At 35.3% G+C, this 22,974-nt stretch overlaps 1 protein-coding gene across 1 annotated transcript in view; it reads left to right on the forward strand.

Moving 5' to 3' along the window:
* Nucleotides 1-241: 241 nt before the first annotated feature.
* The window catches only part of CHDC2 (calponin homology domain containing 2), a gene marked incomplete at both ends in the record, with an annotated part of 49,546 nt that continues 26,813 nt past the window's right edge, over nt 242-22,974 (forward strand). The window contains 6 exons of the mRNA XM_008946545.1: nt 242-410; nt 3,457-3,557; nt 5,696-5,855; nt 11,581-11,773; nt 13,199-13,408; nt 22,520-22,620. Coding sequence (XP_008944793.1) covers nt 242-410; nt 3,457-3,557; nt 5,696-5,855; nt 11,581-11,773; nt 13,199-13,408; nt 22,520-22,620 — 934 coding nt within the window. The remainder of the gene's footprint in view (nt 411-3,456; nt 3,558-5,695; nt 5,856-11,580; nt 11,774-13,198; nt 13,409-22,519; nt 22,621-22,974) is intronic.

Consider the following 22,974-nt stretch of genomic DNA (forward strand, 5'->3'; position numbering starts at 1 on the left):
TGCTGATAACTGATACTTTTTGCATACAGTTTTTTTCATGGTGGGGGGAGAAGAATGGCTGGCCAGTGTTTACTTAAAGGGCTGGTACTGGGTGCTAATAAACTGCCGTCCTACTAAGATCATGATTAGGGCTGTAATTAATTTCAAGCAATCCTCTGATATAGTAATACTGCTCAGATAATTGAAGAAGTATCTAAAATGTCTTTGGGAAACTGACCACTCTGATGTTTTTGTCCTGCAGGTGGCAGTGTATGACTTCACTCTTTCCGTTAATGCTCCTCGGGGTGACTTGCCATCGACTTGGCCAAGCCTTGGACCTGCAGCTTCTGTTGGATCTGTAAAGGATGTTGTTGCTCCTCGGCCACCTGCGGTGGCTGTGGCTCTTCCATCTGTTAGAGTTAAAGCAGTTGGTAGGTAAACTAAGGACTTAAGCAGCTGATGGAGACTTAAATTTGTAGAGATGTTTTTGCATGTATTCTAATCACAGAGAATTGCTCCTTAACTGACATTTGATGGATATTTGTATAATTTTGAAATTTCTTGGACAATTGGCAACTTTTTGTGCTTTGATCTGTATTTTTAAATATGTGTAAAGCTGAACTTCCTATACATAATTATAACATGCTAAGAAAAATCTGATTTAATTTTTTAGATAGCCACTTGCTTTATGTAAAAAATAGTTCACCATAACTTATTTTTGTTTCTACTCATTCATTAATGGTTGTAGATCTTATTGTGCAGACCCCAGTACTTACAGCTGCTCATCTCAAAAGAGCAGAAAAGTAATGTGCCATTTATATTCATTTTTTAGTCTTACCCTGTCAAAACTAGGAGCTCTACCTGTATATCAAACTTCTTTAAAATGCCTCTAATTGGACCTGATCCTATCTGAGAGAACTGGTGGAAATTTAGCCCATTTGCTTCTCTTTGTTTTTATGTGGAGAAGTGTACTCTTCTGGCCTGTCAGAGTTTGTTAATGGCAATTTTATAGGCCTTTTGCCTGCAGTAAGAAATTGGTATCTTGCAGGGTTTGTCTCTGCTTTCCTTAGAAATAATTTGTGGTTTTCATTAATTTCCTGTCTGATCTTTATAGTCATATAGACCTACATATTGCAAGTACTTGAATCCACTAGATTTCCTCATCTCAGTTTTTAATATCTAGTCACCATTTAAGTGCTGAGTGTCTTCATGGAATTATGTTTGTGTAGTATTAAAACATCTTCAGAGCACTGAAGGAGGCTTGGCAAATTAAGTGCACAATGTGGGGGTAAAAGCAACTCTAATTTGTTAGTTTTTATCTGTGTTTGTTTTCTTATTTTCTTTTTTTTCCACTGTAGGGCTTTAATTTAAGTCTTCCTTTTGAGATCTTTTTAGAGTGAAAAAAATCCAAGAGACCTTCTTAAGATCCTGTGGTGGAAGTAAATTAATATTAAAGATTTCTAAATATATTTAGTTGAGGACAACAGGGAGTGAAAGTTTAAGAATGCGTAGAATAAAGAGGAATGCATGTGTATGGGAGATTATTAGAAAGCATGTTTTTGATGGCATAATGAGTCAAGGTGGCAGACTTTTAGTGCAGAAGTGATTTATGTAACCTGAAGAAAAAAAGAAAATATTTATTTCCTGTTTCCTTATTATGAATAATGGAATAAGGAATTATGATACAGTCAATAAGTCTCACTAATAAATGTCAATCTTATTTAAATCTTAGCAGAAATTTGTACTTCTGCCACATAGAATTTCTTGAAAATACCAGTATAAGCCAGCATCAAATAATTACAGTGCTAAAGTGAATATGTAATAATTTCAGTTGTTAGAGGTAGTTGAAAAAATAGTGTGGCTTCTATTTCAATTGAGTATTGGAACTGCATTCTTACTGGGAATTTTGATGGGCTGGGAGGAGGGAGAAAAGTCTAAATAAATCACTGAGTATTTCACATAATCATACAGATACAGACAACTAGACAGATTATTTTTGTTGTTAAAAAAGAACCTGATAATTTTATTACATTCTGAACACTTGAAAATTGTCTGTTATTGATTCATCCCTTCAGATTGTTGCTTTCAAAACTAAAAGTGGGTAAGACAAATATGTCAAATTCTCAGTACTTTGTGCTTTAGGACACATTTGTTTTCCACTCATAATTTTTTTTCCTCGTTTGCCCTGTTACAGTTCTGTGATTGACTGGGATTCAGACTGCACAGGACAGTGCAGTTGGCACTTGAATCAATAGCTTATATCCAATGTTTGTACTTGGGAGTGTTCACCCTGACAAAGAATCACAATAATCTCAAGAGTAGTCAACCCAGTCTTTTACCTTCAGTGTAGTCAATATGTTTTCAATCCACCATGGATCTTTTGAGCGTGTTTAAAAACAAAATTTGCAGACTCGTTCAGCACAAGGGAAGTAAAGCAGGTCTCTTAAATACTTGTAAGGCTTTTCCCTTGGAGAATGCTTATCAGTATGTAAGAAAGCACTGAAAGAGGAAAAATCCCCCTGAAACCAAACCGCAAAACTCAATTGGAAAAGACACAAACCCTTCGTCAGCCAGACACAAAGGAAGAGGATATATTATCAATGTAATGACATCATGTGAGCTGACTTTTATTATAAAAAAAAAAAACCTACCAACCCACAAAGAAGCCTAAGTCTCACAATTTTTTTTTTGTGGGGTAGATAATCTCCTTTCCCTCCTTCCCCTTTTTTGTAATTTCCTTCTGTGGGTAGTTTCTAAGAGAGGCGAGGACTTTGTGAGTGACATAGTTGCATATTGGTGGAAGCATTCCAGCAGATTAGGGTCCTACTTTTGAACAATATGCGTTTTAGATGGTTTATGGAGTTTCTATGCCTTTGCTTTAGGGAAACGGTATTGTTGTTTACATAATGTGAGATATGCGATTAGGAAATCTTCTGGGCTTTTTAGAGGGAGAAGAGAATTGATCAACACAATTCCTCACCAAGTGTGAAACAAACTTAGTTTTTAAGGACACTGTGGGAACATGTATCTTGTTTTTTTTTTCTAAATCCTCATTTCAAACATCAGCCTCTGTGATAATTTCATATAGCTGGAACAAAGAAACTTAAGAGAGGTGCTGTTTTTTTATAAAACCTTTCAAGTCTTTCCTGATGATTACTGTCACAAATATAAATGTATTCCTTTACATTAGGAAGATCATGCGGCTCTCTGTTTATAGCATCTTTTTATGAAGGAGAGATATAATAAACCTGGTAGATACAAAATTTAGATAACTTTAATGTGACTAAAGGTCATAATAAGACAGAAAGTTAAATTACTGTAATTATGTATATAGTGTGGGAAAGAAAATACAACTTTAAAACAAGGGGAGAAAAATTTCTGTTAAACATGTGCAGAAGCAATGATTTCATGAAGGGACTTTGAAGAAATTGTCAAAGTAATGCTGCATAAACATCTCTAGATTATTTTTTCCAATAGTACTTAGATCACCATTGGAGTTCTCCTCAATGGAACTTAAATTTGCACAACATTCCAATGGCACCCATTTCAATATTGCTGATGAAAGTCTGAATTCTCAGGTATGTAATCACAAGTTTTGTTATAGTTATTCTTGGCTATAGATTTTAATTATTCAAAAATGACTGGGAAAAAGAATACAGATCTGGAACTCAAAATTCAGTCATGTTCCAAATATGTGGTTTGAATATGTAAGTTTTCTTATTGTCATTTTGTTCAGTTTTTCATTTTATGTTTGTCTTCTGTTCACTAGAAGGTTTTTGAATAATAAAAATTGTGCTTGTCCTCACTGTCTGGTATATGTGGGCACCATGAGAAACTGACCATGAATTGTGTAAGAAATAGCTTGCTTCCAGAGCTTTTCTGCCTTTGCCTGTACTAGTAAACCAGACAGTGGTGTGCAGAAATGCAATTGATATGCCGTGATGGTCCATATAGTTAAATTGCTGTCCCAGTATCTAGTGTGGTACTGATCTGTGCCAGCTGGAATCTCCTCAAAAGCTCCTCGTCTTGATTTAGGGCTTAATGCAAAAGAGGGACTAAGCAAGTGTTTTGCCAATTAGTAGGCCTAGCAAAAATGACACAGCCAGCAGGAAGACAAACCAGTAACTCAACTGTTTTGAACATAGAAAGGTCACTACATGGATGATCACCGGGGGTATAAATAAGTCAATTAGCTCACACATAATCAACATCACCCCCAATGACCCCAACAACGATACCACACAACCGACAATAGATGCAACAAATAAAGAACCAAAGTCAACAAGTTAATCACATAAGATAAAGATGGCCACATATTTCTCTCTCCCCTAGCCCACATTTGCAAAGGTCTAACCTGACCAGGACCTACTTCCAGGGAGGGTCAGGAGGTCATTCCTCAACCAGGAAGCTCTGTGAAGTGCACTCCACAGAGCAGATGCCCCTGACTCCCTGCAAGTGGTCCCAGCTTTTATCCCTAAGCAGACACCTGACCTTTGTCAACTCAGTGCGGGACCCCGTTGAGCGCTCTCCCGGCAGGCCCGGCCACAGCCTGGGGGGAAGCTATAAGGCAAACTCACCACCTCTTTATGAAGGGCTGTGGGAATCACCCATATGTCAACCTTAATTCAGGGCTTGGGGTTCAAACCCCAGCATTTCATCAGGATATTTGGTCACAGCCATTCTATTTTGGAACAGAGAAAGTGCAAAACACACCATAATGTAATTTATTTTTTTGAATTCCCAAAGACTTTATGTGGAAATTAAAAATGTTTGTGAATGACACCGAGCTGTGTGGTGCATTTGACACATTGGAGGGAAGGGATGCAATCCAGAGGGAACTTGGCAGGCTTGAGAGGTGGGCACATGCCTACCTCGTGAAGATCAACAAGGCCAAGTGCAAGGTCCTGCACCTCAGTTGGGGCAAATACAGGCTGGGCAAAGTATGAATTGAGAATAGTCCAGAGGAGAAAGACTTGGTGGTTCTGGTTGATAGCAAGCTCAACATGAGCCAACAATGTGTGAGTGCAGGCCACAAAGCCAACCATATCCTGGGCTACATCAGAAGAAGCATGGCCCCTCTTCTCTGCTCTTGTGAGACCTCACCTGCAGTACTGCATCAAGCTCCGAAGCCCCCAGCATAGGAAGGACATGGACCTGTTGGAGCAGGTCCAGAGGAGGCCCATGAAGAGGATCATGTGGTTGGACCCACCTCTTCTACGAGGGCAGGCTGAGAGAGTTGGGGTTGTTTTGTTCAGCCTGGAGAAGAGAAGGCTCCAGGGAGACCTTATTGAGGCCTTCCAGTATCTGAAGGGGACCTGCAAGCAAACTGGGGAAGGACTTTTTAAAAGGGTTTGTAGTGATAGGACAAGGGGTAATGGCTTCAAATTGGGAGAAGGTAGATTTAGGTTAGGGATAAGGAAGAGCATCTTCACTATGAGTATGGTGAGACACTGGAACAGGTTTCCCAGGGAAGTTGTAGGTTGTAGGTGCTCCATCACTAAAGGTCATCAAGACCAGGTTGGATGGGGCTTAGAGCAACCTGGTCTAGTGGGAGGTGTCCCTTCCTGTGGCTATGGGGTTGGAACTAGATGGTCTTTAAGGTCCCTTCCAACCCAAATTATTCTATGATTCTATGATAGAGCAATATGAAAAGTATCATGATGTTTGCTGCTGTCTGTCTTTCATCATATCCTCCTTTTTCTGCAAATATTTACAGAACCTTGACCTGAAGAATATCTCAAGGCAGCAGCTGACATGGACATTGAATTGTGATGATGCAAGCAAAAGTATGGAAGATGGTATTTTTAAATTTAGTCTGCAGACTGGATTTCTTGATCCAGGAGAAAAAATCAGTATTCGTGTATCTTTCTGCCCATGTAAGTAATTTTCTAAATTCTTCTACAGATAGTTTGGCCAATATGCCATTTTCATAGATTTGTTTAAATGGCTTTTTGTGATGAATCATAGCTAGCACTTGTTTTGATTAACTTCCAGTTGACAAACTGAAATGCCAGAAGAAAGGTTTGTTATGGTTCTGAGAAAATAAGACAGGTACAGACCTAATAAAATGCATGGGATCACTTGGTCGCATTGTTTGAAAAGTCTGGTTTGCACATATAAAGCATCAAAGGCTGGGATAGCTGAATCATTTTCAGTACTGATCCTTCATATGCATTTGGGTTTTCAGACTTGGACACTAAAGCCTTCCAAGAGTACTTGCAATGTGTGTGGTTTTTTTTTTTTTTTAGTTATAATTTAGATTAGAATGGAAATTTCCTGCCTCAGTGAGATACAAAATTATATTTTCTGACTAGTCTGCTCAGGCGACCAAACCCTAACAAAAAAAAGTCAAATAGATTTCTAACAAAACTCGGGAGCGTACAAGAAGATGGTGATCAACCACATACACCAGAAGAGAAATGGCAGAACATGAGTATTAGGATTATTTCCAGTCAAGTGTTTAGGGCAGAGAGTAATATAATGCTAAAGCCCACCAGCATATGCAGCTCATGACTGCAGAACTGCGTTGTTTTGACAGTTTTAAATGACCTAGTTTTGTGGCCCCAGCATTCTCAAGGGGAAGAAAAGTTGTTTTGTCATTGGATCTGATCCTGAGTCAGCAAGTGAGCATCCCTGTCCTAAAGAAAGATGTTGCTGCTATTCTTTTTGACAGGATTGAAATCTATAGTCTCAGTTAAGCACTGAGAACAATTTGATGGAGTTATAAATAATAAAAAAAAATAAATAATTATAGGTACAAGAGTATCACAATGATTCTGTATGATGAATTGAGACTGTATCAAATGTTGCTATGCAAACGTGTTGCGAATGTGCAAGAGCAGTATATATATAATACAGAGGTTTCTGTACTTCAAAATATTTTTCCATATTTTATGCCTTGTTGGTAGCTTTTTTCTTCAACTTGTGGTTGAGGAAAAATCACATCAACTTGTGATTTTGCTTCATGAGGTGGAAAAGTAATGAATATATAATGGTTTTTTTCAGAATTATTTAGAAGGCCATTTGTTTTAAATCCTCATAATTTTTGTTTTGAATAGCAAATTCTGACTTTTCTGAAGTAATATTTCTTTGTGCATATAATATCTGGAAGTTTTCTGACCCAGTCATTATCTGTGGTTGTAGTTCTTGCACTTCTGAGCTGGCCTTTTAGAAATCTGTATTTAATTTACACTGTTAAATTAGGTATTATTACAAATTGAACTGCTAGAAAAAATTTGCTAGAAGAAAGTTAAATGCCACTTATTTTTGCTCAGCCTTCCACTAGTGTTTAGAGCTTGTATCTGTCTTTGTCTCCTTTTTTGCCTATGTTACTCCAAAGCAAATAGGAACCCCCCTGTTTTTTCACTCTGAACCACACGTTTATGAAACGACCATAAAAATGTGTTCAATGCAATAAAGATTTCTTAGCAGGTAGGTTCTATTTTCTACTTTGTGTAATCCTTGAGTTTGGAACCAGATGGTGTGATCTCATCTTCATCTCATATATGCAGGTCATCAATCAGTTTTTAGTCATAACTTGTGGAGGTTGTCAAAATAAAATAGAGGAAAATTTTTGTTAAAGAATTTGGTTTGGGAGCAATATGAAATAAAAAATCCAAGGATACTAGGTAAATTGGATGAAAAATATTGTCCGAGGATGTAAGAAAATGTTAGAATAGAAAAAATCAAAGGAGGTTAAACAGTGGGAGCAGGATGACAAAATCATTTGACAAAACAGACACTCTAGGAGAAAAATCTTGAAGGTATCTCTTTTCAGATGTTCAGTTTAGAAATATGGACTTGGAATATATCAGTTTACTTATGAAGTAAGGATCTACTCAAAGCATGTCTAGGAAGTGTGTCTAGACAGAAGAAAGGCTTTGGGTAAATTTCTGAATTTTGAGAAAATGTTGAGATGCAACTCAACAATGGGTTGCTTCTAAAAATATGGTAAAGTCTAGGGACAGAACCATATTATGATGCCAGGCCTTTGGAATAAGTATGTAGATGAAAAAAGAACAGAAATATAGAAGGTTGGGAAGTGGAAAAACAAATGCTCATAGCCTTCTGTTGTTCCTTGAGATGCAATTAAAAAATACACATGTAGTTTACTGTAACACCATTACTTTTAACCATTTTTTTTCTCCTTTCATAAATTTCTACTTTGCTTTCAATCAGTTTTTTTTTTTTCTGCAATGCTTCAGATAATAAAGCCTACAAAATAATGTTGTAATTTAGGTATTCTAATAGATATTTTTGCAAAGTGTGCCTGAGGTTAGAATAATTGAGGGTCATATTAACATAATCACTTGTGAAGAACACGTATAAACATTTTTGTCTGCTTTGAATTTAGGAAACATATTCCTCTAATAGGAGATATAATAGCTGCATTTTTGCATTGATTATGTGTATAGCATAGAAAAGAAAATTGCTCAGGGCAAAGTTAGACTTGGTAGGTAAATAGAATAAATCTGTATTTCCAGATATCTGGTGATTTTTGGGGTCCAGCTGAACATGTGGTCTCCTTGTCTTATTATTCTAAGTACTGCTCTAGCATTTAAGACTGAAGAAGTTAAAAAAAAAAAAGTCTAATACTATTTTGTACAGCAGCTGGGGAGGGATCATGTGATAATAGCCTGCATGATCATCCACATGATGGTTGTTCCATTTAGGTCTTAATGTCATGAGAACATACTAAAATTTCTTGCATGTTGCAGACTGTGAAGCAGAGAGCAGCATTCAAAAAAAAAAAAAAGCCTATGTTTTGAATTACTGAATAAATTGTATTTGTAAATGCAAATGTATATATACATAAATATGACTGATAATTGTAATTTGGAGTTGTTTGTATTTTTGCTGTGTTCCAATATCTCTTATTTACAGAAAATCATAAATAACTGTAAAAATCAATTGCCCTTAATTCCATGTTCTAAGTATTTTCCCATCGTTTATAATCAACTTGTGCTATACTTCTACTGCATATAATTGTTCTTTTTTGTAAGAAAGCATTAGATACATCAAAACCCACACAGGAGACCTAGTTAATGAGTATGCCGCGCTAATCACCTCTCTAGGTTTATACTGTGAAGTTGTAGTATTTGGGGGTAAACAAACCTTAAAGTGAACTTTGAGTGTACATTACAGTAATCTGTTTAAATACGCTGCAACATTTATAATAATGTGAGTGCAAAATGCTCTAATAAGCTACAATTTTAAATTATACATGAGAGTTTATATAATGTGTGGTAATATAATGCCATCTGTAAAAAAAAGTATACGGCATTTAATGTTCTCAAGAGCTAAAGGTGTATTAATATGATTCTCTTCTGCTCTACTATAGTATAATGCATTAACAATATATGAAAATTTTTACTATAACTTATTGTGATATGAAAAAAACTTATCTGCAATGTAGTAAGTTACAGTAAATTTGTGCTCTGGGATCTTGTGTGGAAAAATACTCACAAATGCACCCATGAGTTAACAGTTCAGTGACTCTAGAAGACATGATGATTAAATAATGGGCACAAATGACCATCATGACCTTCATCTTCTCGGTTCTATTTTCTGTAACAATAAGAAGCTAAATAACTACACCCTTTAATAGTTTCTGTGGAGGAATGATTAGTTTTCTTTTGATTTTCTTTTTTTTCCTTCATTTTTGTAGGGATTACCTTTAACTACCTCTGAGCTTTCTGCTTTGAAGTCTGTATTTGAATGTATGCTGTTTCTTCACTGGCACACATTTATGCTGATGGTGTATACATGCAATAAAGCATGAGTTATTGGAAAGACCAAGGCAACTAAACTAACAATGTTTATTTGGGAGACAAATGTAGGAACTGAATAACAATCTTATACAAAGTGAAGAGGGTGAGAAAAGCAGATGTTGATTTTCCGTTCTTCCCACACACTCTTAAAAGATCAGAAAACATGCTATTATGCAGTTAAGATTTCTGGGGGTTAAAAAATAAAATAAAAAAAATAAAATTTGATTTGTGCTGCTAGAGAGGAACAGTAAATCTGGACATCCTTAAAGACGTTGCTGTTTAATCTAGTAGAAAAAGCTAGTTTAAATTGCAGCTGAAACAGGTAGAGTAGAAGGTGTGGGGACTTGAAATATTTCTCCTCCAGAAGTGTAAGAGCAGTACTGGGAGAAGAGCTTTCTGCAGAAATATAATCTGTTTGTTTCTATTAAGAAGAAATGTGCATAAGTATAGTCCCAGGATAGCGTGCCATGGAGTTAGGCACTCTGAACTGGATTGGCTTTCTAGTGCAAATTAGACTGAAAATGAAGCAGCTAATGAATATATGAACCTATGCACTTTCAGAAGTTGTGCCACTTTATTCAGATTTTTTTCTAAGGTAAGGTACTGAATGCTTATTTCCCATACTAAATATTTAGAAAATACAAAGTGGAAATTTCCCATAAAATTCTACAGGCTTTGTTAGCCCTTGGCAAGTTTAGATTGGCACATTTGTAAATACAATCAAATCTCCTTAAGGAAACCCTTCACATCTGCTGGACTGCTTGTTGTTTGGCCTATAGAAATTAGTGGTGATATGTCAGAATGGTAACAGCAGCATAAACTTTATCAGTAGTTGTGAAAAATGTGATTAATAGAATAAACTCATGACTTCGGCTGTTAGCTGAGGATGTAATTCTTATTAGTTTCAAAGTGATTTATTTAAGATCAAATATCCTGAAAACATTATTCTTAGGTATTACACACTAACACACAAAACTTACTGAAGTAATTTCCTTTTTTCTCTTCGTGTCTGTTTAAAATGAGGACAGTATCACAACATCCTGATGTTTCTGACAGAAGGACTAAATTATTGGCTTATATATTATGCAGAATTTTGATGTTACTAAGTATGTGGAGTCACACAAAGAATTATCAACACTGCAGAATAAGCACTGTCTGTTCTGCCTTCTGAGCAACTCAGGGATTCAGTGGCAAATGGATGTGATAACGTAGTTAATGGATTTATTAGAATTCTTATGTATAGTATGGATGAAAAGTTTGTATGAGGAAAGCTTAACACTATTCTTTCCTAACTTTTGAAGGTTTAGCTTTGGAACTATGGTTAATACAAGAATATTAATATGTACTTTTAAAATTGCATATCTTTTGATACTGATATGTGCTCCTCTAGCTTGCTTCCTTCATGGCCTTCCATCTCTATGCCATTTATTGATTATAGCTTTTCACTTCCCTTTGCCATATGTCATACATAAGTATGAAGATAGAATATCAGAAATGTGGTTTAGTTAGAGCACAGGGATAGGACAGTAGACTGTCAAGCTTGTATATGGGAGTAACTTGAACACCTTTTCTTGCAAGCGTGTAAGAAAAAAATTCCAACAAATTAAAAAAAAAAAAAGGATTTCTAGTTTATTACAGGCAAGTGTTCTAAGCATTCCTAAATAATTCTTAATTTACTATATGTTAAGCTACATATAAGTAAGAAGAGTAAGAAGCTGTTTCTTTTAAAAAAAAAGCTAAAAAGACTCTTACCATAAATCTTTCAGTTCTATGTATTTGTGGTTATATAATTTTGTGCTTTGTATTTTTTTTTTTAAAACCTTTTTAACAGCTTGTCCTGGAACATACACATCTGAAATGTCACTGTACCTAAATGGTAATCCATCATGTTACAAAATAAAATTGTCTGGCATTGTAAAGTCACCAAAAATAAATTTTGATCCTCCTTTTTTAATGTTGATGCCAGTTCCTCTGGATATGGAAACTGAATCAGCCATCATTATCATTCCACAAGATTATTTAAGGTAAAAATATATTTAAAAGTTTATTACAGAAATCCTGCATATTTCATGGTTTTTATTATCTTCTTAAAATTGAGTTAATTTTTGTTTGTGAATGTATGGAATTAATTTTCTGTTCAGCACAGGAAAGAGTCTATCTACTTAAGAGAAAATTAATGTAATTATCTTTGCTGTACATTCAACAAGCCCATGTTCTGTGCTCAAAATGTTCCTGCTTCATGAAGTGACTATCATCTTAATAAATTCACCCTGTCAGATGCTTTTGAAATTACTTTGAATAGCACAAAAATTAATTTATTGTTAATTTTAGCCAGATGCTAAACCTATGGTCTTTTTTTTTTTTTCTTTTTTTGCATTATGATAGCTGTTGTTTGGACAGCTGGTGTTTCTTTTTTTTTTTTTTTTTGTGGGGTGTGTGTGTTTGTTTGTTTTTGTTTGTTTGTTTTTGTCTTGTTTGTTTGGTTTGCTGGTTTGTTTTCTGTTTTTTAATTCCCTAAGCAAAATTTTAGTACCTAAGAGGACAGCACGTTTTAATTCTGTCACTTAATATAAAAAATAATCCTTGGACTTTTAATTCTGCTATGGAACACTCACTTTATCTTGCTATTTAAATTTATGAGAGCCTTTTTTAAAACTTTGTATTATGTAGCATAACCCAGCACCACACCTATTCCATTTTGATACACATCTTAATATTGTAAGCTTGCCAAGCACTCTTGTGTCCATGTGTGTTGAAATATGCTTTCCTGGTGTCTTAAGATACAACTTTTCTGTTCCTAGTTAGTAAAGAGCAGCAATATTAGTTTGTTATGCTTATGTAGGTATCATTTCAATACCAGAAGAACTGTGGCAAACTCTCTTAAGTTGCTGCAAGTTAATGAAAATAACTTTACCTTCATATTATTATTGTCTTACCTTGTTTGAGTTGTAGTAATTTAACACGTGATTTGTCTATTGTCAGTAACTCAATGGTTGGAACTGAAAGGATTCCATATGGGCCTGGACTGACTGCCAATCTTGTTTCAGAACTGGAACCTAAAATTACATAACTATTTTAAAACTTGCTTTAACTTGAACAATAATGCAATTTAATCAATAGTAATGAAAAGTTTAGGTTTAAGAAACCTAAAGTAAGGAAGTAATATTTAAGCCTTTTGTAGCGCGGTGAAGAGAAGTTGCTTTTCATTTAGATGTTGCACTGTTGTGGGTCAGTATAAGAGTTCAGATACACATGCAGAAAATAAACTAGCATCTAAATGACAAAGGAATTTTAATGAGCTAGTGTCACTTGATTTGTACTTAAAACCTGAAGTTATTCATCTGTGTTTAACTGTGAAAAGCAGTTTTGTAAATGTGTGAATCTGTGAATCGAATTTATTACTGCCGTCCTGTGAGAACAAACACCATTACTATTTATTTTTAACACAGGCAGTCACGAATTCAAGTTGAACTTCCAGAGCTTGAACTTGAAGATGGTGACAGGATTTACCCTTTTTCTGTACAGTTTCCAGAAGGTCAAAATATTGTTCTTTCATCAGATGGCACAAATAAGGAATTCACTTGTCATATCAGCTTCAGGTCATCTAGGCCCGTGTCACTTTTAGGGAATATGTTCTTCATCGATGAAGAAGGAAACAGGTAACCTGTGCAATTCAAATTCATCTGGGGGCAGGGTCCAAAATGACAAAGTTGAATATAAGACACAGAAATCATAATAGTTGGGTATAGGCATACAAGAGTCATTCTGAGGAAAAAAAAAGGAGTTGAAAGAGAAATGTATTTCTTTTTTCAACTAAGTTACAATTCAAGTATACAAAATCCAGCTTTGGTCTCCAAGGTAAGATTCATATAACTGGCCACCTTAAGGTCATGTATCTCATTAGTATCTAGTAGTAATTCTTATGTCTGCTTCAGTCTTCTCAGATTGCTTTGGAGAGAAATGGTCTTCATTTAGCAAATCCCAAATTTTTGTATTACAAAATAGTTTGCTTTTTGAAAAATATCCCATTTAAAATTTTACAGCGCACTCCATGCTGGATTCCAGGGTGGTTTAATTTTGGGTTGAGCCGAACTGTGAAATTTTGTTCCTTTGAGTCTTTCTCCTATGCTACATTTTTTTTCTTTTTTTTTAAATAATAAAATGTCTGTGACTGGGTTAGAGTCTCTTTTCTGGTGTCTGGAAGAGCTTGTGGTTCTTATCACCTATTTGCCAATCTTTATAAAGTTGCAGTGGAGAGATATAGCAAGGGATTACCCCATTTTCACTGCTCTCAAAAACTTCAGGTTTTATTCTGGTACCCAAGAGTTAAAGAAAAGACATCTCTTGAGTAACTTAGCAGGTACTTTCTCTAAGTAAGCGATTCTGGTTGGTTTAAAAACTATCTGTACAATGTGGAACTGTGCAAGAGTACTTGTTTCCTTTTAAAATTATTTTTTAAATTTTTTTTGAGAATGTTTGAGGTTTATAAATGTGATTTATTATTTATACATGTGGTTTATTCATTCCCTGAGCCTCTGAGCTTAAGAGTAAAGATAGGGAGACTTCTCAAGGGGGAATTACACTGGAAATCAGAATATCATTTTGCTAGGAAGCAGCAAAAAATGTGCCTCAGTCTTATTTTAAAGGGACATTCTTCCCTTCTTTCAGTGTATGTCATTCTTAAGTCTTTTGCTCTCAATGTTGTCTTTTTTCCCCTGCATTCTACTACTGCCTGGTTTAGGTGTTTTTTTTTTTTTTTTTTTTTTTTTTATTTCCTACCCCTTTTTTTTGATTTTTTTTTTTTTAAATCTAACCTTTAATCTTCTATTGTTCTCTCTTACTCCTTATTTTTTCCTTCTCTGGCTTTATGTTCTCCATTTTTAAGATTTCTGGAGCACAATGGTCTATTATGAGTTTGTATTCTCTCAGCTGAGGCATTTTCTTATGTCTAGGTCTTCCTGCACTATCTGTAATATTGTTACTCACTTAGGAATCTGGAGGCTGGTGTCCATACCAAAGATCAGTATGGACTCCTTCAGGTGGAAGAATGTGGGTTGGTTTGGTTTTCTTTTGTTTTGGGTATGTTTGTCTCTTTACTAGTGTTTTTTTTTTGTGTTGCTTTTGGGTTTGTTGGTTGGTTTGTTTTTTTTTTTTCTTTCTGAAAAGGCAAGCTGCATATGTGTGTCCCGAGACAGGAACTGGGAACTATTAAGTGATTAGTATATTAATGCTTTCATCATTTTTTTTTTTTTTTTTAAATTTACAAGAGGCAGAGCAGTATCTTTGAGCAATTGGCTCATGAAGAAAAAAGGAGGCTGACTCCTGCTCTCAGAGAAGGTGTTCTTTGGGTCATAAGATAAAAAAGAATAATTTCAACAGCTGGGTGACACAAGATTGCATGGATGGGTGCTGCTCAGCTGTATCAGTGCAGTATATTGTTTACAGATTCTAAAATATATATAAAGGCATGCATATATATGTGTGCGTTTTGCTTTTTTTTTTTTTTTTTTTGTTTTTTTTTGTCGTGTGTTTGTTTGTGTGATGCTAGGAATTCATAAAAGTATGCTAGCGATAAGTTTCAGCCTCAAACCTTACTTCCTGTATGAAAAGCCTGTGGCATACTGTCTTTTCTCCTATACTCCTGATATTTGAGATATAGGACTGGACAGCAAAGTATGGAAAGTTGTTGATGTCTTCTCCCTCCTGCTGTGCTGGGCCCTTCAGTGTTTTCTGCACTGCCTTGGAGGAGCTTTCTGGACAGCAGCGTCAGCAGAATCAGGCAGTGTCAGATAGAAGATTTACTCTGCATTGTTATTTAGTTATTTATTTCCTCAAATGCAGTCCTGTGCACTACATCAGAAAGCATTTGAAGTTTTCAGAAGTACTGACATTATTTGGGAATAAAAGCATCTGAAAAATACTCTCGGAATTTACATTGCCTAATTCCTGTTAAATGTAAAGTCCTTTAGGACAGAACACCTAGAGTTTGATAACAATTTGTATGCAGTGCTCCTACCAAAATTAATCTATTTAAAACAGTGTTTAGTGATAAAGACATATGCAAGCATGAAATTCATATATCTTATTTTGATTTTAAAGTAGTAGGCTGTGTTTTAGGTAACTTTACTGGTGGAAAGCAATGCAGAAGGCCTCTTCAGTCCCAAGTAAATGGACATCAAATCTGTTATTAAATGTGCTGTTCAAAAATTAATGTTTTCAGCATTTGTCTCTTTCATTCCTCTCTTCCCTTGGTGGGATGCATGGGTGTATGCATGAGGAGGAAAGATAGGTTCTGTTGTGATTAAAAGTCATTCCTATAGTTACTCTTTTCAGTGAAGCAACTATTTTCAAGGTTAAATATATCTGTTCTACAGCTTGGGCAGAGCCACTACAAACTGGGCTTTTTCTTAAGCATAACATTAAATTTTATATTATTTTGACGTAAGGGTTATGGAACTTTCAATTACAGCTGCTTGCTTTGGATTAGTATTTCATATTCTTCAATACAGATTGTCTGCCAGGATTCTATTTCTTATTCATTTTATTTAATTCCAAGATTTAATCATTGTGTGGGATGTGATTCATAAGTGTGTGCTAAAGCTTGCAATAATTGTGAGAAAAGCATAATTTAAACTTATGATGAGGTCTGAAATATAGCTGCTCAGCAGACACGATATTTATTGTAAATAACTGTTTTTATATGATGCAGTAGCAGCTTCTTAAACCTTATTATACAGAAATAATCCTTTCTGCTGTGTAAGATACTTTTTTTCTGTATTTGCCATTAAAATGAAATAAAGGATACCATCCTCAATTTAAAGGCAAACTCAATGTGTTTTTTAAAAACATACTAAATAAAAATCAAAGTAACCTTAAGAGGTATCCCTGCTCGCAAAGCTGAAAAAAAATCATGCTCAGGAATGACAAAACGACTTAAAATTGCTGCTGTATTTTAAAACATAGTAGATAGGTATTTGTTAAAGGACAGAGCTAATAACCTTGGTTTGCCAGTGGGTGTGTGATTTTCTGCCAGGCAGTTGGTTGCATGTGTGTGTGGCCTGTAGGAGCAGATAATTTGAAACCTCAGCACAACTGGATGAAATCGCACATGACCCACAACAAAGGGGTTCTGTATGTGCCATTAGTCACTGCGGTAGTCTCATTCATGCTGGCTTTTGAGAGAAGTTTCTCATCAGTAGTTTTATCATCACCAGGAAGACTTTTCCAATTGAAGGAGAGAATTCTAAGTGTGTGATACTCTAATCCTGAGCCTATCATTATTATTCTAATAAAGTCTAGGATAATTTATCGACACTTGGGTTTTGTTACTATGGTTAATATTATGATGTGCTTTGATATTCCACTCTGAAGTAACTTGTCGCTGCAATTCCTTTTTTTTTTTGCATATCTACCCTTATTATCCCCCTAACCCCACCCATGGTAGACCTGTGCAATGCATTCAGACTTCAAGCCTGATTTAACTAATTGTCTAAACAATTGAGCAGTTTGTTTCAAACTGTGTGACTCATGAATTTAAACCGCTTTGTTAATTTTAGTCGTTTTGGAAGACAAGGTTTTGGGGCCTTCTAGATCTTTAATAATAAACCAGTGAAACCTATAACCTTGTATCAGACCTATAAAAGCTAAATGGTCTTGAATAGGTTCCTGTTTTGTTTAATAGCCCATGAAATCTCACAGTATCAGTTGCTGAGGATGTGTTAATTTGTCATATTATCTCTTTATGTTTCCATTTTAAAAGTAATAATATGTATTTTTAAATGGTTTGAAAGGAAATGTTGTACTTCAGCTCCTTCTGTGTTCTGGGATGGAATTAAAATAGGCAAGTTAAAAAATTATTTTCATATGTTGGCAAAATATCATGTCCTTCATTTTAACTAGTTGGAAGAGGAGCCTTAAGTTCTAAGCAAAACTAATTCTAGGCATATTTCAGAGGATGAGTGTTGATGAGACAAATACTTTGTTCTGGTCATTTTTTACTTAGGCTCTGCAGTGTTTTCCTTTTCTAAATTCAGGTCTAAAACTTCAGTAGGTTTGATTTGCATAGTCTGTATTAAGTCAATCTAAATAATAAAGTTTTTCTTTTACCTTTAAGTCAGAGTGAACACTGGGTAGAGGGTAGATATTGTTGAATTTGTCTCCTTTACAGAAAACATTTGAAAGACAATAGGCAATCATGTTTTGTAGCAAAATCATGCTTTATGTAGCTGTATATGGTTGTCATTTACACAAGTAATTTACTGTGTGCACAGATTCCATTAAATGGATCATGAGAGAAAATGCATTAGTATTTATTTAATGACTGCCTTAATTGAGAATTTGCAGTTAATTTTTAATGTTATTTTTAATCTCTATCCTTCCTTTTTTGCTCCTTTGACTCTAAAGCAGAATAAATGACGTTTCCTTGCGTAGGGCTGATAGGAATACAGAAATGAAAGATAAGATAAAATCCAAGAATGTCTTGAGCAAGTATTTAATAAATGAAGGAAATAACTGTCATAGCTAAATATTTCTTCCCAGCTTGAAAAATTAAGCCCAAAAAAGTCTCTGTGAACACGACATGTTTATATATTTGTCCTCTAATTGCTATTACATCTTTTAATATGCTGATTAGATAAATAATTTAGCAGGAAAGAAAGTTTTCTTCCATCCTGACTGAAATGACATTTAACTTACTGTTTCTAAAAAAATAAGTGGTAAACAATAAGTACATGCTGAGTCATACAATAAAAAAAAATGATGCTCTGAGCAGCATCATTTCCAACCTGTTGTGTCGTAGATGGTGTGTAGATAAATTGATGTTATAATTGATGACACAAATATGCTACGGTCCTTCCCTCCCATGTTCTCCAGTTCTCCATTTGCTTTCTCTCGCCCACTGGGAAGCTGGGGAAACTCATGCAATTTCTGATGTTATTGACATTGCTTATGGCTGGAAGTTCAGGAAAGAGAGAATGTTGGGGGACTTAGTCTCTATTAACAACATGATGCAACTGAGACACAATCACTAAAAGGTAGCGGCCTATGAATGGATCCCAGTTGTTTTGACATTCCCTGGGATCGCAGTGTCTCACAGAGGCGAACAGTCTGTTCCCTTTTGCTGCTGGGAAATGTGCCTAAACCCTGGAGCTCTTTAACAGACACTGCTGGCAAATGTCAAATGCCTGTATTCTGCTGGCACACCTTAGGGAATAAGAGCTGTCGATTCCCTTGGGTGTCGTTTAAATTCAGAGAGAGCAAGGAGCTAGAAAGCATTTGAATTCTTGATACTTGCATGCTTCTTTGCTGCATTCATCTGACATAACATATCAACATTTTACTTCAGAGAGTTTATAGTGCTTTTGAAAACCAGGATGGTCAAAACCCATTAATCACTCCTGTTCTTTCCTGTGCTTGTGGCTTTCTACCATTATGATGGTCCCTGCCAGCTGAAGAAGAGTCTGTTATTCAGGAATTAAGAACTGACATCACTGCTGCTGCTAGAAAAAAAATGTGGCTACTTTCCCAGCTATAAGTCTTGTCTGTTGTGTGAAACCATGTGCCTGTCACTATTCATCATTGTAGTATTCTGATTGCTGTCGAATCCTGAACTCCTGCTACAAAGGATAAGGGCTCCCCAGTGCACATAGAAACGGCAGAGCTTGCCTGGGTCATCTTTTCCTTTCCCAGGGTTTGGAAATATGCATTAGAGAATAAACTCTGAAATAGCAGTGGCAATGATGGTTCGTGTAGATGAAGTTTTTGCTTGCTTTATTAAGCATTATAAAATTGAATACACTGAATAATTTAACACATTCAGTAATTTAACATTTGCGAGCAGTACAGGTATCTTTCATTCTAATAGTATAACACAGACTTTTATAGTATTTACTTAAGCTCTGCTGCAAATACAATATAAATACATTGCAGAAGACTTTTAGCTGTGTAACCTCATATTATGAGTGGTGTTAGAAATAAGGTTCAATGGAACAAGATGATTTTAAGCACATGCAGAATGTACATGTCTTTGTAATCTGCCATATTCATATGGAAATATGCATGGTTTTCTGTCTCAAGCCCTGTATCTCAGTGCCTGAAATGTGTTCGATAAATAATTAGTGCCTAGCACCTTTGGTTTTTTTTTTTGCCATGCTTCCTCAAGAATGGAGTGTCATCTTTTGAAACCCAGATATGATTTTTTAGCTGACATATTGTTCTTGAAGTGTCCTTTCAAATCCCACTTTCGGTAAAACACCATATTAAATTACTTGATGATGATGAGTGGACATGTGGCCAGTAAGTGAGGTGATATTTATTATCACAGAATAGATTAGAAAGAGCTTCCCGTGATCTAGTCCCCTCTTTAAATCCCCTCCTCAAATCAGAATCAACACTGCTGTCTACTTGGTTTTTTAATATCTCCAAAGATGGGCACTCCACAGCCATCTCTGGGGAGGTTCTTATGGTATTTTTTTTTTCTTATAACTAGATAGAATTTCCTGTATTCCAATTTGAACTGATTTTTTCATCTTACAAACACTCTGAAGCTTCTAAATTTCTTCGTTAAGAATATATTTACATTGCATTTGCTATTGGCTTGGAGTTTTAATTTCTCTTACTACAAGACCACGGCAACCAAGGAGGCATGCCCTTGTTGGTTTGTTAGTGGCATGGGACAGGGAGGAGCTTCTCTTGCAGCCGCACTGTGAGTCTGTACATTTGTACACATGTTCTGTAGCGGTGGCTGTTCTTTATATTCTAGATTGTGAAGTAGTAGCTTTGCTTTGAGTAGTATCACACAATGAGTTTAGATAACTACTTAAGATGTGCTGTGTTTATTCTCACGCATACTTTTCTGTGTTTCATAACTGTGCAAATGAGACCATCAATGAAGATTTGACATATGCCCAAATCTCAACTCAAGATTATATAGATATGCCGTAGGTGCTCATCTCAAACTAGGAAATCAGAAAATTGACTGAGTCTATTAATGCAGACATCTGTCCTACTTTCACGTAACTTGAGAGCTGTCTTTCATTAACCTGCATAGGGCTTTCTTCCACCCCTGAACACAATTCTGTTGTCTGAAGTTAACCTAATGTATGCCTGCAGAGTATTGAGAATTGTTGTTTATCACAGTAAATTTATGGCTTGGAAGCTGGCAAACTTTTTTGTGTTGTAGTTGTTATTGATCCTGTGTGTCTTTAAATGGCTTGGTAAAGGTAGAATAAATATGGTCTGACACCTAGTTTGGGTGTATATAAATGTACATTTTGTACATATAGACAGATGTAGCTATAACTCTCAGCCATCTATCCTCCTGATAACCTGCTGCAGAGATTTTTGCTGGATTAAAGCAGAAAGCATGAAGTTAGCTAAAAGAAGTACTCTGCTGCAAGGTGAAATTGGCCATGGCCCTTGCTGTGCTCCCAGACATGTTCCAATATTGACATGTGCTAAGAACAATTGAAAACATTGCAGAGCTGGATCGTTGATTTATGTAACCGTTAGCTATGAAATTGGAATCCAAATGTGAATATTTACAAATAGGAAGGATGGCTGTGGATTTTGTTGGAGCCTCGCTCTATTTAATAAAGTACCCCTGAAAGCAGTATTTAAGAATGTTGTGTTTGGAGAGGCAAATATGAAAGAGAAAAGAAAAGCCACTTTCTGGTACGTTTAAAACATTTCTGTTTTCCTGGATTATGTTATTTTATAACAGGGTAGTAGAAGATAATTGTGCCATATTAGAAATTAATCTGAAAGGTCTTGTGATATCTTCTAATATTAATCTAAATTTACACCAAATAGGAATTTATCCTTCAATACGTAATTTAATGGAAACAGAAAATATTTTCTTTTGTCTTGTGCAAGGTATCTTTTTCAATAGGTGTAATTCTCAATATACTGAAGTAAGATGGATATCAGCATGCTGTTTGAATTATTAAAATACATTTTTCTTTGTAGTTTTGACAGCTTACTCAAAATTGTTGATGTTAGTTAATAACTTAATGTGGGGTAAAAACCATCTGTGTAGTAACGTAGGATGAAGCTCAGTTGAATGATCTGTCAGTTGCAATGAGCTAAGAACATATGTACAGAGGGCTAACAGAGATCCATGGATGGCAATAATATGCTTGTTGATTGCATCCTGGGATATTGAGGGGAAGTACAAAATAAAAGAAGGTTGAAAGGTGGATTGCTACACATTAATGTGGCTGCTACGGACAGTAGAGAAACTCTAGTGAACATTGAAGCATGTACATTGATTTCTATTATATTCTGGCAACTGCAGTCAATATCTTATTGTTTTTAAATTGAATCTATTTATTTCTAAATATTTATGTTGAGATTTCTGTAAATTCTGATAGAATAAATAGGAAAGCAAAACAGAAGTTACTTTTCAAGAAAACTTATCCTGTAACTTTTGACAGGGGATGTTTAGTAAGTTAGCATTCTACTTTAGGACACTCACAAATGTCAGCTGTAATTTTAATTATTTTTTCTTTTCCCAGAGATGGAATTCCTATATTAATAAAATTTCTGTTAATTCTTGAACTTTCAGATTAATGATACATACATGCTCATAAAAAAATATGAAGTGGAAATACTATACTAAACTTCCCTATTTAAGCATGTCCAGTCCCATCTGTCTACTCTCCTGTTGAAGCAGAACAGAAATTGTCTGAATGCGTTCATTCTGTCTTATTCCTGTGCTCTTAATGACCATGGCTAAACAGAAAACTATCACTTTTGTGTTTTGTTTTGAACAGGTTTTTGATTCAAGTTGCTGCAACAGCAGAGAATTGCCTTCTTACTTTATACCCATATTTGGCATTTCATCGCTCTGATCAACAAATTATCTTGAGAAGCAGTAAGCAATTAACTTTCTACCTTTTAAAATTATATTATGTCCAATAGTATTATCAATGTTTTCAGTGTGATAACAGGGATGTTATCCTAAAGATAGTATTCCTCATTAATTACAATGGGATACTGCAGTTAAATTTTAAAAAGACTTTAATAGCTTCTATTTTCTTGTTGAAAATGAGGAAAACTTTTATATAATTGATTAGGTACTGTTTATTGAAAAGTATTGGACAAGCTTAAATCTTACAGAATGCTCTGTGAAGTTTTTGAATTATGGGTAGAGAACACAGTCCAAACAATAGTGAATAAATAAACACAATTGAAGCTATACTTATAGAGAGTGATCATCAGTCCCAGG

The sequence above is a fragment of the Merops nubicus genome, unplaced genomic scaffold (genome assembly GCF_000691845.1).
Source record: "Merops nubicus isolate BGI_N331 unplaced genomic scaffold, ASM69184v1 scaffold20658, whole genome shotgun sequence".
Classification (NCBI taxonomy): domain Eukaryota; kingdom Metazoa; phylum Chordata; class Aves; order Coraciiformes; family Meropidae; genus Merops; species Merops nubicus.